This window comes from Parambassis ranga, chromosome 19 (genome assembly GCF_900634625.1).
Source record: "Parambassis ranga chromosome 19, fParRan2.1, whole genome shotgun sequence".
NCBI lineage: Eukaryota > Metazoa > Chordata > Actinopteri > Ambassidae > Parambassis > Parambassis ranga.
In genome coordinates, this window is record NC_041039.1 from 7,148,908 (window position 1) to 7,165,157 (window position 16,250).

Here is a 16,250-nt window from a genome sequence, read left to right on the forward strand (position 1 = left end):
TGGAACTGAACCTGGGGGGATATTGGAGGAAAAAAAGCAGGGGTTGAACTCAATATTTTGCTTCAATTCTTGATAAGCAGCACCCTCAATTTTATAGATGGTAATCTTAACTTTGTGGAGAATAAGCGGGGGCTTAATGGCACCACTGAAGTCTTCTAAAGCCTTTAAAGTGCTAAGAGGTGTTATGTAAGATTTAGTAATGATAACGAAACCTCCAGGGTTGTGGCATTGATACTAGTTTCTGTGTGTCTGTTTGGTCACACTTAAGATTCATTCACAGGCTACATTTTAACCACAACAATAAAACACTCCTCAGCCCTGCTACTTGTACAGTATGAGAAAAATTTGCTACCATCAGCACAAAGCAGTTAGTGTATGGGTGTGATCAGTATGCATAATGTGTATAGTGCAATCAGTGCAAGTGGTGTTGGGGGAATGCTTTGTTTTATTTTTATGGTGGAACCACAGTCGGAAGTATTATTTTGCTTGGAGTTCTCCCTTTTTGTGCAGTGATCAAAGAAAAAGGCACATCATTGTGGCACCAATAATCCTCACTTAGTGATATTCTGAATGACAGGCTGAATATTTCCTTCAAGATGGCAGTAGGATCCCATTGTTCAGCTTGAATGTGTAAACGCACCATCAGTCTGTCACTAAATATGAAAATCATCATTAGTAACGGCATATCTATTTATCTATCTTGTGGTGTGCACGGTGAAAGCGCAAAGCGAGTTATTGCCGCTGCTGCTTATGCTCCAAGCACTGCAGTCTTTGCACCCCTCTGTTTGGTCCCAGTGCTGCTCTCATGGGTTTGGTTGTTCCCTGTTTGGCTGAGCTAAGTTTTAAATTGGGACAAATCATTAATGTTTGAATATTAATGTGTTTATTTAAATAAAATATAAGTGACAGCCCTAGCTGCAGCTAGCATAGGAGCTGAAATCCCAGTGTAACAACCTGCCACTTGTTTCTTTTCATGGCACTTTGGATTTTACATTGAAAGAACATTGTGATCCTTATTCAATAATTCTTAGAAGGTATGTCCTGATCCAGTTTTCTAGGCCTCCATAGCCTGGGGCAGGATGGCATTTTCATAGATGACAAGTATCAGAATCCACACACCCTCTAAACTGTGGTTCGTAGGTCAATGAAACACTCTGTAGTGTCCGAGAGCCTGGTTGTCCCACCTGGTCAGTCAAGGTGTTTTGAAGGAAGTCAATTCTCAATCCTCATCCCCTAGAAGAAATTCATGAAGCTGAGGGACTGGTGCCAAAAGCCAGCCAACTTCCTTACTCTTCAGCTTCTGTTGTGCATTTCTTCCAGCGGAGCTTCTTCCTCAGGATGTCTCAGAGTTTACTATTATTGTTGCTGTTGCTCCTGTGTGTTGCTGGGGTTTGTCTGCTCCACCCTTCTGTGCCATAAACCTGTGTACAGCTTGTCATTCTGCATCCATCAAAGAGAAGCCGGGTGCATGATTCATACATAAAACAAATGAGACTACAGTCACGACAGAGCAGTAAAAATGTGTTCTTCTTAATCCAGTAGTGTATTTCAAAACTTTTACTGTTGGCACTCCAACTACTGTTTGACAGACAAAACAGAAAAGAAGAAGCCCTTTGTTGAAATACTTGCTGAAACTGTTGTATGGAAGTGTAAGCAGTGTGATCTTTCACAATTTTCCCTGTTTCCTCATTTTCAAAATCACTTGGTACAACAGCTAACGGTTGCTTACAACGGGTAGGATGGCAAACAAATTTAGAAGATGAGAGAGGAAAGGAGCGGGTCACCCGTCCACATATTTAATCACTGAAACATGACAATAAATAACTCTTGAGTTTTAATTCTAGGGCCTTTCTGGCGCTCAGAGGGCTTTTAGTTGGAGAGCAGCTGTTTAATGAAATGCAAGCATAACAACAGTATTTCATCTTTATGTCCTCCGTTCAGCTACACTGACCTCTTAAAGCAGGGCAGTATATATCATCCAGGTCATATAGGTTGTCACTCTAATAACAGATGTAGGGAAACCACAGCTGAGACGTTGAATTATCTGTTTTATTTACTAATGGATTAGATGGCATATTACTATGAGGCTGTTTGCTGGAAGTGTAGCAACAACAGTGTTGCTATGAGTCAACTTTGGTGGCTCCAGTTAAGTGGTGGATTAGCTTGACCCCACTCATGTGTACATTATGTGTGCTTTGTATTTAAATAAAGGGCCAGTGCATAAATAAACATTATGTCAAATTTAAAAAAATGTCCAGCAGAAAAATAAATCTGATGTCACATATATAGTAAATCAGAACAGAATAGCCTGTCTATGATTTTTTGAGGCACTCTACTGCAGGATCTGACTGAGCATATCAGACAGCGAGGGCATACTGTGCGCTTCCCCGTCTCCAAGCGGTTCTACGCATAATTGCGTGTTTTTTTTTTTTTTTTTTAACAAAACTCCACAAGACAAAAGTGTGGAGTGTAGAGCCTTCTGTAGATTCTAACCAGAGCAGCAGGGCACTTCACTGGCCTTGTACAAACAATGGTGAAATGCTGTAGTTTATTACCTGGATGTTAAGTGTAGTGTGCCTAATCTGTTTTTAATAACATAGAATTATGCCTTATTGTTGCTCTTAACAGGCTCCGTTGAAGCAATTTTTCAACAAGTAATAAAATATTTTACTTTACTCTGTAATTAGTCATTGTAGACCTTACAAACAACTACTGCACAATGTGCCTACTAAACACATGAATAATATATGAATCAGCATTAATGCTGCCCTGATCTTTGTTATAGTTTGGACTGCAGAACTGATATATATACTGAATATTGTAGCTGTAGACTTTTCATTCCTTTCTATATTAATATCAAAAAGGTGGAAACGCCCTGCAGTTTACCTTGTTATCATCTGATGGCAGCTTATTTCAGCAGTTACATCACACATCTTCATGAGATTTTACAGACACATTGTGAAAATGACCACACAAACATATTCAAACTTGGCACCATGAATATTCCTATTAGATGTTATGCAATTAAATAGCGGCAAAAGATAGTAGCAACATCCACAGCTGAAAAAAAAAGACTGCAGTTCTTCAAATGGCCACTTAAAGTTAGCACCACAGACCCTAGTCCCATAGACCCCTATGAAAAATCATCTGTATTCACCTGTTTTTTAAAATTCAGTGCCTTTTCTAACCAAAAAGCTAAATCTGATAGCAAACTTGACAGTTGCTTGATCAGAGCATCCACCGGATTCACTGAGAAAGGAGCTTGAAGGCATATCTGCCTCATAGACCAAGGGAGGAATAGGATAGCTTGTAATGGACTTTGGGGGGGCATCGTGTCACATTAACACTCCAGTAAGAGCTGTCTGATTGAATCATGGTGAGACTTAAACCGCCTGTTAGGAATGTTTTTTAGCTTAGCAAGATGCTGTGCTGTAAAAGATAGACAGAAAGAGGAAGAGAGAACAAATTTAACAACAAGTCATTATCAGGCACACAGTGAGGATTCGAATAAGCAGGGAGACGGATCTCATCCTCAGGATATTATTGGTACAGACTCCATGATCTACCCAGCTCGTCTCTTTTCATCAGTCAGTTAGGCTGAGGTAGTAACTCACAGTTTTTGTTGCCTATAAAATTAAACAGTCAGTCCTTTTTCCCTTTATTTCTTTTATCTTCTTGGTTGGGTTTAGGAGAAAGGAACGACATCTTATTTTGTGTATGTCACAAGGCAATCCTGTTCCATGTGCACGACACTTAACCACCATTGTCTTAACTAATATTACGACAAGTCTATTCACACAACCACAGGAGGGTTACATTGTGGCACTTTATATATTTATTTATTCTTTTTTTAACCAATGTAATTCATATAAAAGACACATCTTTGTACCTCAAAGTTTGTGATTCAGATTGTTTGTGTTAGCCAGATGATGACATGTGTAACATAATGGAACACATGGAGGCTCTTTGACATACACATAATCAGAAATAAGTTTCTCTTTGACAGACATGAAAGCATTTTAGTACAGAGGTCACAGCTAGAGCCACCCTAGCTGTAAATGGCTCATGTTCCATGTTATAGTAGAAACAAAATGGAAAGCATTGTGAATGAGAAAATAGAATTAGTTAGGGGTCTATCAAAAGAAGAGAGTCGGTTCGGGTAAATACATAATTCATGTGACCTCCTCAGTCATCCTGACCTTTTTTGGGATTTGCGGCTCCTCCTGCTGCAGGGTGTTACCATGGCGCTGGGTCCCTGAGGAAGTGGAAATTGTCAACAAAGAGGCTTTTTGTCAGAGGAGTTTTGCTGCATGATGAGAAACATGATTGTTTGGCAAAAAATAGCTCAAATATACCTCTCAGTTATTGACTGGTGGCAGTCACATGGCAGTGTCCTTCAAGACACACATTTTCATTGCGTGTCTATCAATTTTTTTTTATTTGAAAGAGGAACTATTCTCAAAGTATTTGGTGCTTTTTAGTGTCTGTAGAGTTGTTTCTCATGCAGAAGTGATGACTTGGATTTGCTTGGATGTGAATCGATCAATAGAGGATAGTCAAGAAAGAACCATCTTGATGCTATTATAATGTTTCATTTGGCCAATGTAAATCAGGGGGTACGCCACGTGAGGTCATGTGACCATTTCTGAGAACTTTTTACTTTACTTTACTGGGTCACTGTTGTTGTGTCGTTACTATTATTCACTTATTACTGTGAAAACCTACATTATAGTATTGGGTGAAAATGGCCTTAATGCTTCTCATTTACCACTGCCCCCTGTTGGCTTGAATGATCACTAAGCTCCGGCTGACTGGCTGCTGGTTGTAGGCATCATATTTCATCACTGATTTGTAAGTCTCTGCCCATTTTTACTGTTTAGAGACGGTTGTTTTAGTTTCACATAGAATGCTTCCTTGACTAATCCTGTTTCAGATCATCTGTCTTCCTGTCTAGAATGTGCATGTGGTTGTTCTCAAGAAGGGTCAGAACTGCAGGGATGTTTAGTTTTCTCTGATCTGTTTTGTGCACTCTTTTGTGGTTTTGATGAAGGCCTTAGAATGTTTTAAGTGCTTCCCTGCCTTCCTGTCTAATAAAGGTTGATTGTTGTAACTCCCAGCTTATGATTCATGCAAAAGAAATATTGATCTTAAAGAGAAGGCCTAACTGTGAAGCTTCCACTTGTGTGCCTTGCTTTTGACCTCCACATACATAAACATACAGGGGGTGGGAGCCGTTCCATTCAGGAATTCATGGGTCTCTCCTTTTTCTGTAGAAACTGGCCACTACTAATGATGCTGGTTTTGCCACAGCACAGCTGTGTCTCTCTGCTGAGAAGCTTTTATTTGAAATAAAGGGTAGCTAGGAAGATGTCAAGCAGGGTACATATGTCCTCTGGTGTGTGGTTGGTTCCCCAGACTTTATTGCTTCCGGAGTGGAGAAGACAGTGTCATGTTTATTGCAAACATTGGTTGGGTTTGTTTCATTTTGCTGTTGAGAAGATAACTGCACTGAAATCTAAACTGTATGATGGTGATATTGTGCATTTTGTGCATGTGGGGTTTTCTTTGGAGAATTAAAAACCTTTGTGTAATAGTTCTAGTGGTACATATTCAACACAGAGACTCTACATACATGCCTGAAGTGCCACATTCAGAAAAAGGGCCAAATTCATGACCTGTATCAAATTAGGAATAGTACACTCAACAAAAATATAAACGCAACACTTTTGTTTTTGCTCCCATGTTTCATGAGATGGACTTGAAGATCTAAACTTCATTCCAGATACACAATATTACCATTCCTCTCAAACATTGTTCACAAATCTGTCTAAATGTGTGATAGTGAGCACTTCTGCTTTGTTGAGATAATCCATCCCACCTCACAGGTGTGCCACATCAAGATGCTGATCTGACATCATGATTAGTGCACAGGTGTACCTTAAACTGCCCACAATAAAAGGCCACCCTGAAATGTGCAGTTTTGTCTCACAGCAAAATGCCACAGATGCCACAAGCATTGAGGGAGCGTGCAATTGGCATGCTGACAGCAGGAATGTCAACCAGATCTGTTGCTCGTGCATTGAATGTTCATTTCTCCACCATAAGCCGTCTCCAAAGGCGTTTCAGAGAATATGGCAGTACATCCAACCGGCCTCACAACCGCAGACCACGAGTAACCACACCAGCCCAGGACCTCCACATCCAGCAGGTTCACCTCCGAGATCGTCTGAGACCAGCCACTCAGACAGCTGCTGAAACAATTGGTTTGCATAACCAAACAATTTCTGCACAAACTGTCAGAAACCGTCTCAGGGAAGCTCAACTGCATGCTCGTCGTCCTCATCGGGGTCTTAACCTGACTCCAGATCGTCGCCGTAACAGACTTGAGTGGGCAAATGCTCACATTCGATGGCGTCTAGCACATTGGAGAGGTGTTCTCTTCACGGATGAATCTCGGTTTACATTGTTCAGGGCAGATGGCAGACAGCGTGTGTGGCGTCGTGTGGGTGAGCGCTTTGCTGATGTCAATGTTGTGGATCGAGTGGCCCATGGTGGTGGTGGGGTCATGGTATGGGCAGGCATCTGTTATGGACGAAGAACACAGGTGCATTTTATTGATGGCATTTTGAATGCACAGAGATACCGTGATGAGATCCTGAGGCCCATTGTTGTGCCATACATCCATGAACATCACCTCATGTTTCAGCAAGATAATGCACGGCCCCATGTTGCAAGGATCTGTACACAATTCTTGGAAGCTGAAAATGTCCCAGTTCTTGCATGGCCAGCATACTCACCGGACATGTCACCCATTGAACATGTTTGGGATGTGCTTGACCGGCGTATACGACAGCGTGCACCAGTTCCCACTAATATCCAGCAACTTCGCACAGCCATTGAAGAGGAGTGGACCAACATTCCACAGGCCACAATAGACAATCTGATAAACTCTATGCGAAGAAGATGTGTTGCACTGCATGAGGCAAATGGTGGTCACACCAGATACTGACTGGTTCTGAGTCCCCAGACCGCCAATAAAGCAGAAACAAAATGCACATTTCAGGGTGGCCTTTTATTGTGGGCAGTTTGAGGTACACCTGTGCACTAATCATGATGTCAGATCAGCATCTTGATGTGGCACACCTGTGAGGTGGGATGGATTATCTCAGCAAAGCAGAAGTGCTCACTATCACACATTTAGACAGATTTGTGAACAATGTTTGAGAGGAATGGTAATATTGTGTATCTGGAATGAAGTTTAGATCTTCAAGTCCATCTCATGAAACATGGGAGCAAAAACAAAAGTGTTGCGTTTATATTTTTGTTGAGTGTAGTTTGCATGTTATCATACTATCATTATCATATGAGTGTAATACTGTTGTTTTTTTCTTAAATCCTAGACAAAGTCCTCACTGACACCCAAAGCATTTCCAGGTGAGTTTAATATTGCAACTTGCAATTCAAAGACAATGCGAGTCTGAAAAGGGTTAAACCACCCACAGAAACAGCAAAGGCAAAGAACTTGTAGATAAACAGACCCGCCTCGATTTCCTCAAAAGGACGGTGGGGACTGAGCCATTGAGGCGAAAAACTGAGACTCTGGTTACGTTGTTTGTTCTTGTGCTGCACCTCACATCTCCCACAGACAGATTATACATGTAGCACATAAAATATGAGCAATCACTTAACAGGTCCTGGCTGCTCAGCGACTTTCACAAGTTAGCACTTTGTCATGTAGTATTTACATACAGTATCAACAAATTAACTGGAGTACCAGATGGATCAGAGTTTCTACCTTACACACAGAAAAGCTGTTTAACATTCAGGATGGAGCTAACACTATTTTAAACATTCTGGTTCTTCATTGTTACCACTGTGGTATAACAAACCCATGTACTCTGAAATGTAAAATAACTGAACACATTATGTGATGTTTTTTTTGTTTCTCTGGCATTAAGCAGGCACTGAAGCTGAAGTGTTGTGGCTTTTGCCATTACAGGGCACTGGACTAATATTACGCTTTTTTTTTTTACTTCCCTGTGCTATCCTTTCTCTGAGGATCAACTTTCTTTACTTCAGCTTAGGGTTGCAATTCTTTTTCCTGCCTTTAGAAAAGTACATATGGCACTAATTTGTGAAAAATCTCTAATCTATAAATACAAATTAAGCAATAAAGATACTCTTTAGTATAACAGGTTCTTGGCAAAAGGCTTAGTTATGTGCTTTTTAATGTGCAGTCATTTTTTAGCAAAATGCTGTCTACAGACCAAAGGCAGGCTGTTACGGCCATGTTATGCAGTTTTAAACCGTTATTTTCTTGAGGTACAAAACTGGCCTGTCATGATCAGTGATGCATCTGAAACCGTATTGAAAAATGCCTCGGTATGCTGTGGTGTCATCACTCCTGCTTTTGTTGCTTGGCCGAAGTGATTCACCCTCGTTTACATTGGAACATTGAAAAATTGAGGACAATGAGAAGTAGTTTCAATATTGCCCCTAATCTCAGAGGTCGTCAATAAATGAAAGAATCTATATTTCAAAAAAATCTCAACATTCCTGCAAAACACAACAAAGGAATGTAAAATACATAAATACATTTACAATAACTACAGCTTTTAAAAATATATGGTCAGTTAAAACAAAACACTTAGATACACATTTAAAGTACAATATTATACAACAAAACTGAAGTCAGAAACCAAGTCTTCATGACAAAGTAATTGTACATGTTGTGAAATATACATTATTAATTAGCTTTTTTCCATTTACAGTTTTCATCCACTGACATACCGTATATTACAGCGAGAGGAGCTGGAGTTAATGGTAGGACAAGTGCATAGCAAAATAGAGGATCATTTGACCGAGTTAAGGAAAACACATAAAACCTGCTTTAGAAAACAACATTTAAAAATCATGTTTAAGGCAAATCTCATCATTTAAAATTGGCATAGTCTGAGAAAATATCAACAAAGTCTTGTACCACCCTGTAGCAGAAGTCATATTGTTCCTGTAGGGAGAAAGAAAGAATTCATTAAAAAAAGGTTTTATGCAATTTACACTCTCTAATTGTAGCAGTCAGGTTTATAAATATTGGAACAACTATATGCTTTGTTTGCATTTGGTCTCTGTACACCATATTGAATTTGAAATGAAACCCTCATCAAGACTTTCTGCTTTAAGGGTTTTAAGTGGGGGCTTGTATATAATGGCTGACAAGCAGTTGCCACTTGTGGCCTGTTTCATGAATAATCAAGCAGCTAAGGCCTGGAGGTGTCTATCTGCAGCCTAGAATGACTTTCCTCATTCTCGCTTCTCCTTTCTATTTTTTCTTCATTTGTCTCTTGATCTCTGTGTCTTATCTGCTGGTTGCCTGTTTTATAAAGAAAAAGTCAGCATGCTGCCTTTTGTTTGTATGTATGTAAATTGGTTTATGTAGTTTAGTCTTGAGTCCAAGTCATATTCCACATGTTAAAAAAACCCTCAAGGTGTTCTTCATAATTTGTACTTAGGAGAGCAGAATGGACAGACATTTCTTTTAGCACTTTTCAATGATTTGCTGGCACTTACCACAGTTTGGACCATATGAGGCCTCTGCATGCGTAAACTCTTCACAGTTTGGAACACGTCCAGCAGGCCTTCTGCCTTGACCCGCTCCAAAATATTACTCAGTGCAATGAACGTACCTGTTCGCCCTGCACCAGCACTGCAGTACAAAACAAAACTTGATTCAAAACTGTTCCAGACAACAAAACAGAGGAGTGTGTTAAAGCCTTCAATCTGTGCCTTAAAGGGGTATTTGGCGTCTATACCTGCAGTGTACGATGATGGGATGGTTCCCAGACTGCTGCTGCTGTCTCTGCACTGAGGCGATGATGTCGATCATGCCTTTCCCCTCGGCTGGGATACCAACCTCTGGCCAGCCATGGAAGTGGAAGTGCCTGATCACCCTTGTCTGCTTCTCCTTTTAGAGGAAATGCATGGTGCAGATTAGAGATCATAATACATCTCAAATATGATTTATTAACCTACACTGACATCACACCTGCTTTTATGCTTTCAGGTTGTACTGAGTGTGCAGCAGATGAGTGGTGGACAGACGGGAGGTGATGTGGGTCGAATGTAATGAAATATAGGAGATGGGAGGCTCCCACTTGATCATAAACACATCCTGCACACTCATTTCCTGTGGCTCATACATTCATTTCAGGTTCTGTTCAGTTAACAAATTATGTTAGATTCTGTGTAGCTATATAAGGATAGAGAAATGCTTTTAAAGTTCAAGAAACTCAGTGTACCCTTAGTGGTGGCTACATGTACAAGTCTCTGCTTGCTGCTGCTGCAGAGGTGGACTGCAACCCTGGGACATGGCCTTTGCTGTTACAAGTTCACTTTAATAGCTCTGACATTATCATATCATTATCATACATATCAACAGAGCTAAAATTTAGACCACATCAGCAGCTACAGCATCACAGGCAGAGCAGTGACATCTGCGCTTATAGCCAGCAGCTGGATACTGTCAGAATCAGCCTTTTAAATTGAGCAATGACAACTGAATAGTTTATGTAAACTTTGACATTATCTGCAGAGTCTTTACCTTAAGCTGCACACAAAAACTCCTAACACAAATATTTCCTTTAATTCTAATGTGTACGTTTACTTTAGTTTGATTTGGAATTTTGGGTTTGGCCAATAAATCTGCCTTTTTATTCTGTAGCTGTTAATAAGGCCAAATTCCATTTGTCTGTGTGATCGTTAAAAGTCTTTTTGCTTACCGGGACAAAGGTGAGTACCAAGTCTCGTAGACTAAAGGTGTCACACAAAGTGTCCCCCTTCAGTTCTACGGTGTAATCTCCATATGTGACTGAGTCCTCTGTGGGCCAGTACTGGTAGCATTTGTCCTGCAAACGCACAAGACATAGACATTTATATACTGCCAGCAATACATGATCTATAGCTTATATGAAACATAATGTAGATATTTGTATGAAATACTGCATAGTTTTTGTGACTAGCAGGAAATCAGAACAGACATGTTTATGTTGCAAAGGTTAATGACACCATCAATCGTTTCTCGTTGGTGCCTTGCAGTCAGCTGCTTACCTGCTCCCTCTCCTGGAGCTCAGTGAGCATAACAATGGAGTGACATCTCCACTCCCACGCCATTCTCCAGAAGTCCTCCACTGTGTGTGACAGAGGGCCCTGTGTAGCAATGAAGTAGTCCTTCTGTCTGTATCCCTGAGTCAGAGTAAAACACACAGAGCTTTAACTTTGTCATGTGCATTAATGGCAGTACTTTGTAACAAGATAGGATGAGCTTACATCTATAAAAGAGGCGTTGACGTAATCTGTGAACTCTTGACCTCTTCTCATGGAGAGAATGACACGGTTAAAGTCATCTGAAATGACAATGTAGCAATAAAAGTGTAGATTATCATAAAGCTATTAAATGGTAAAGATGACAGAAAAAAGCACTTAAATAATGGAGAGTTGATCTTCTTACATGGAATAATTTGCAGAACTCTGTTCTTCTTCATGTTGGCAGGAAGGTTTCCTGTTCTCATGTTCTCCTTCATTATTCGCATGTTGGTCAGTTTCTAAAGTGGAGACCAAGAAAAGTCCAAATGTAACAAGCATTAAGAAACTGTATAAATTGGTACGAGCCTCTGATCCTGTGTAGGAAAAAGATGAAAAAAACAAAACTTTATGTATTTCAGTTCTTTGTTAAAAAAAATATATTTAGCTGTCTAACTGACAAGTCATAATTAAGGCAGTAGAGAGTAATTCATAGCTTAAATCCAGCATTTAAACAATCCTCTGTTGAAAAAACTGTATGTAAGTTGTTTTTAAATAGCTCCACAACACTGAGCGGTGGTGAGACTGAAGTAGTGAAGCGTCTGCAGTGTAGGAAGGCTGATCAAGGACAGGAAGTAACACTTGAACATAGTTAATAAAATTAGCCAAGGGTGTGGTAACATGGTAGAGTAAGATTTGCCGCTATGCACCCTAAAAATATGTCTTTACGCCCGTAGCTCCACAGTTTTGTATGTCAAAGGCTGTATGTTTGATTAGATGTGATCTTTTATTAAGACCTCTTACCTTAAACTCTTCCTCCAGGCCGACCCGGTCACCGTTGGCAAAGGTGTTGTGCAGTTTGTGCAGATGTCCTTCCAGAGATGACACATCCAGCTCCGTGTCCCCATAGAGGTAGTATTCAAGCAGAGCCTGGTAGATGAATGAGTACTGCATCTGTGGTTGAGACACACACAAACGGATGATACACACATGCCATACATATGCACAGATGATGTCAGGGAGAGGCATAATTCACACTCCCATATGTGTCAGTGTTATGCCAGGTGGCTGACATGATGTGTTGTGTCCCCAACTCACATCTGTCTGGATGAGCTGTGAGCGCTGCTCTCTTATCTTAGAGACGAACCCGAACACATCAACTTTCTGTTCTGCGTGCATCATGTCAATCATGGCGTCTATAACGATGAAGGTGCCTGTCCTTCCGACACCAGCACTGCAGACACAAAACAAATCACACATTGAGCGAACCGTAGTCCCCAGCTGACACTCACATGTTAATAGACAACAGCAGGAAAACAAAAGGACATCTGTGCTTGTAAACACATGTATTGCCATAGTTAGAGTTTATTTCCCTGCAGACACAAAGAGGACATTTAAGCCTAAATATATGGATCTACATAGAAATAAAGAGGATGATTAAAACCAACAGAAGTGCTGGAATGGCTGTAAACAAGGCTGTAAAAATCATGAGCTCAGCATTCTGATACCTGCAGTGGACCACAATGGGCCCAGAGAAGGGGGGGTTTACTGCCTTGACCTTTTTGAGGAACTTCAACATGCCAATAGGGGAGAAAGGAACGCCAAAGTCAGGCCAGCTGGTGAAGTGGAGCTGGGTGACCAGACGTGGAGTCTTAGTGGCATCACTGGTTTGCTACATAGACACACAAACAACGACAACATTCTTGATTTCAGTATAAACTATTGTCAAAGTAGCGAGATGAGATATCACTCATGACACAGTATTGTGGATGAAATGATTGATTTAGAAGGTTTTTAGCACAACCTTCTGTTATTCACACCGAACACATGGTCATTATTAATCTATCTATCTATCTATCTATCTGGACTTATTTAGAGGGTATGGTCAGCTCTCTTTTAAACAGAGTTTGATCATAAAATATACATCATAAAGGTCTTTCCATCAGGCTGTGATCAGTTCTCTCTTTTTATTTAATGGTAAAAGGTGTGCACACTGAGAGGAATTCTTAGAGGAAAAAAAGAGCAATTCTGTGAGAAGCAACAAACCCTCCAGACTTACATTCTGTACACAGAACTTGCGGATGGTGTAGTCCACCAGCACAGTGAAGTCCTCGACGGCCACCCTCACATTCCCATAGGTCCAACAGCCCTGGTCAGGCCAGTACTGGTAACACTTATCCTGCAGAGAGATGACAGCCATGATTGAAGCACTTTGTTTTATAAGTAGTTCACGTACGTGACTTCAATGAAGCTGAGCTTAGAGCCTGCACGCTTCAAATTCACAGCTAGTCAGTCTAGATTAGTACAAGTGAGAGAGGTGAAACCACTCAATATCTAACTTAGCTGGGCGATTAGATGCTGACTTCATTACATATTATATAGCCATTGATTTTGATCTATCCACATGCTGATTTCTCAGCTGTTTTCTCAGCTGTTTTCTCAGCTGTTTTCTCTCGCTCTCCCATTTCAGCTTAACAATATAAACTGTCCAATTACAGCAGGCAGGAGAGACTACAAGTGTAAAATCAACTACGCAGCATCGCAACATTTAGGACTGCTTACTTCTTTTCTTTCTTTCAGATTTGTCAGCATGACAACAGTCGCTACTTTCTGCTCCCATATCATCCTCCAGAACTCAGCTACAGTGTCTTCTTTTGGACCTGCCAGACAAGAAAATGATTTTTGAAAACATCAAATGAAAAGTGAAGGTATGAACAGAGTTATGAAGTCAGCTCACCTTGTGCGGCTATAAATTTGTTCTTTTCTGTGTAACCCTGGTGGAAGAAAATACAGATTCAGAACTGCAAAATAAAGCCTCTTTTGTTGCTTTGACAGTTAAGAATGGAACATAACATAAATGCTGAAAAACACTGGGCATGAACTTCTTAGCTCAATGCCATGTCAGCTGGAAAACTTCATTTAAATACATCACAACATCAGTTTGATAGGGACAATACTCACATCAATGTAAGAAGCATTCACATAGTCTGAACAGGGATTTCCATCCAGCTGTGTCAACACCACTCTGGAATGATCGTCTGTTGGTGAAAACACCATTGGGAAATTTAGAGGGTTTCCTTGGAAATCAATACACAGAGTCTGTCACTTCGATATGATTACGCTAATAGTGTACAGAAGCATAGTCGGTTGGTCTACTGGAAAACAGGCTTATTTGCTTTCTTGCTGAGAGCTGCATAGCTAAGCTAGGGAGGATTTTCAACTCACCTGGCAAATCGCTTTCAGACAAATCAGCAAATTAGGGCTACTGTTTGTGTCACCAGATTTTAAGTGTCTCTATGGATGCTCTCATTCATCCAGGTCACGTTATGTCCAGAGTCAAAATCAATGCTCATTAGCCTTTAAGTTACTAAGGCTTAAGGCTTTTGGCTTTGCTTCTTATCTAAACAAATAAAGGTTTTTATTGAAAAGGCTGTTTCTAGTCTTTGTGCTAAGCTAACTGGTTGCTAGATGTAGCTTCAAATTTACTTCAAATCAGGTGTTGAAATCGAGCATAATGCCTAAGATAATGTACACAATGACATAAAAATTAAATGGGAACTGCAAGTGTAAACAGGAAGACTGATGAGGAAATTCTAATAGGAAGTTTAATAGAAGAATCGAGTCACTACACTGAGCGTGGTTATGAAAAAAACTGTCATAAAGACGCATATGGACAGACATACAGGAAGCTGACTCAAAAGCAAACTGAGCTTCTAGCAGCAAGTTCACTCACAGGGAAGGATGTTGGGGTATCTGTTCTTCTCCTTGTTTTCGTCCTTGTTGGCCTCCTCATACGTCCCATGGGGATTGCCTCCTGGCAAGGACTGAAGAAGAAATTTATTATTTTTTTATGATACCCTCATGCTAAAAAATGCTTCATTAGCAGCTTACAGCCAGTGCATTGTGTTCTGCTGTACACGGGGCTTTGTTCAGTCTGTGTGCATGCACTTCCTCTGCTACATGAACAGTCCGCCATTGAAAAAAAACAAAAAACGGCATAACGTTTCAACTTCCTCTGTCTGCTGACAGACTGAAATCATACTTTTATAACCATGACTCACATGCTGGATATTGACTCAAAGGGTATTTTTCATACACTCCGTTGTGTATGTGAACAGCATGTATCACGGCCTGTGTGACATGTCAGGTAGTTTTCCTTTAATATAAATACACACATGAGTCATGATTTTATTACACTCGTAGCATATCACATGTGCTGGAAAACTCCTAGTTTGGGGTATTTTGTAGGGGGTTTTATTGGCACAATACACTCCACATTCTTAGGTAAGCGATACAATATCTATATTTAATATGAAAAACGAACTCCTATAGGTTGAAGTTAAAAATACAGTATGGTAACTGCATAGTGTCAAAAATCAACAAAACCCTAAACCCCACACACACAAACCTCAGTATAGTGACATTTAAGCAGTCCTACAAATCAAGTCAACATTGCAAAGAGTCCGTGACTCATCAGACCCCTGATGTAAACACTACCTGTAGTACATGTAAAGCACAGAAGGCTGCTTATCGACTTCTTGATAGAAAGGAGGGAAGGGGTGCTTACATTGTACTCCTCCCTGAAGAGCTTTCCATCGTCTGCTGAGCGGAGCCTGTACTCCTCCTCGAGGTGGTCAACTGGGATGGGAAAGTAGGTCTTGGAGGCTGAGGGAGATCTGGGCAGAAGGACAACCGTCTGTTGCTCTGCGGGGGAGAAGACAACAAAGTTTGTCATCCCTGCTGGAAAGATTCACTTGAACTACAAAGAAAATAACTGATTTAATCAGCTCACTATGTGACAGCTGTACTAATAAATTCATGTTGTGGTCAAATCAAACAGGAAACACTGGATTGGGTTTTATTAGAAAGTGGTTCCCAGACTTCTTGTTAGAGGTGCCCACATGTCAGTCCATATAAGTTAATGAATGCTTTTTAATTAAAAAAATTAAAAAGTG

General features: G+C 40.4%; 1 protein-coding gene across 7 annotated transcripts in view; it reads right to left on the minus strand.

The window, feature by feature from the left end:
* Window positions 1-7,424: 7,424 nt before the first annotated feature.
* Window positions 7,425-16,250, minus strand: part of ptprea (protein tyrosine phosphatase receptor type Ea) — a 41,025-nt gene continuing 32,199 nt past the window's right edge. For all 7 annotated transcript variants that reach the window (XM_028430724.1, XM_028430725.1, XM_028430723.1 and 4 more), the window contains 16 exons: window positions 15,863-15,999; window positions 15,029-15,119; window positions 14,257-14,333; window positions 14,033-14,069; window positions 13,858-13,955; window positions 13,355-13,474; window positions 12,804-12,967; window positions 12,394-12,529; window positions 12,100-12,249; window positions 11,504-11,597; window positions 11,323-11,399; window positions 11,104-11,238; window positions 10,776-10,901; window positions 9,810-9,961; window positions 9,568-9,703; window positions 7,425-9,007 (listed from right to left, as the gene is read on the minus strand). In XM_028430724.1, coding sequence (XP_028286525.1) covers window positions 8,933-9,007; window positions 9,568-9,703; window positions 9,810-9,961; window positions 10,776-10,901; window positions 11,104-11,238; window positions 11,323-11,399; window positions 11,504-11,597; window positions 12,100-12,249; window positions 12,394-12,529; window positions 12,804-12,967; window positions 13,355-13,474; window positions 13,858-13,955; window positions 14,033-14,069; window positions 14,257-14,333; window positions 15,029-15,119; window positions 15,863-15,999 — 1,805 coding nt within the window. In that variant the 3' untranslated portion in view covers window positions 7,425-8,932. The remainder of the gene's footprint in view (window positions 9,008-9,567; window positions 9,704-9,809; window positions 9,962-10,775; window positions 10,902-11,103; window positions 11,239-11,322; window positions 11,400-11,503; window positions 11,598-12,099; window positions 12,250-12,393; window positions 12,530-12,803; window positions 12,968-13,354; window positions 13,475-13,857; window positions 13,956-14,032; window positions 14,070-14,256; window positions 14,334-15,028; window positions 15,120-15,862; window positions 16,000-16,250) is intronic.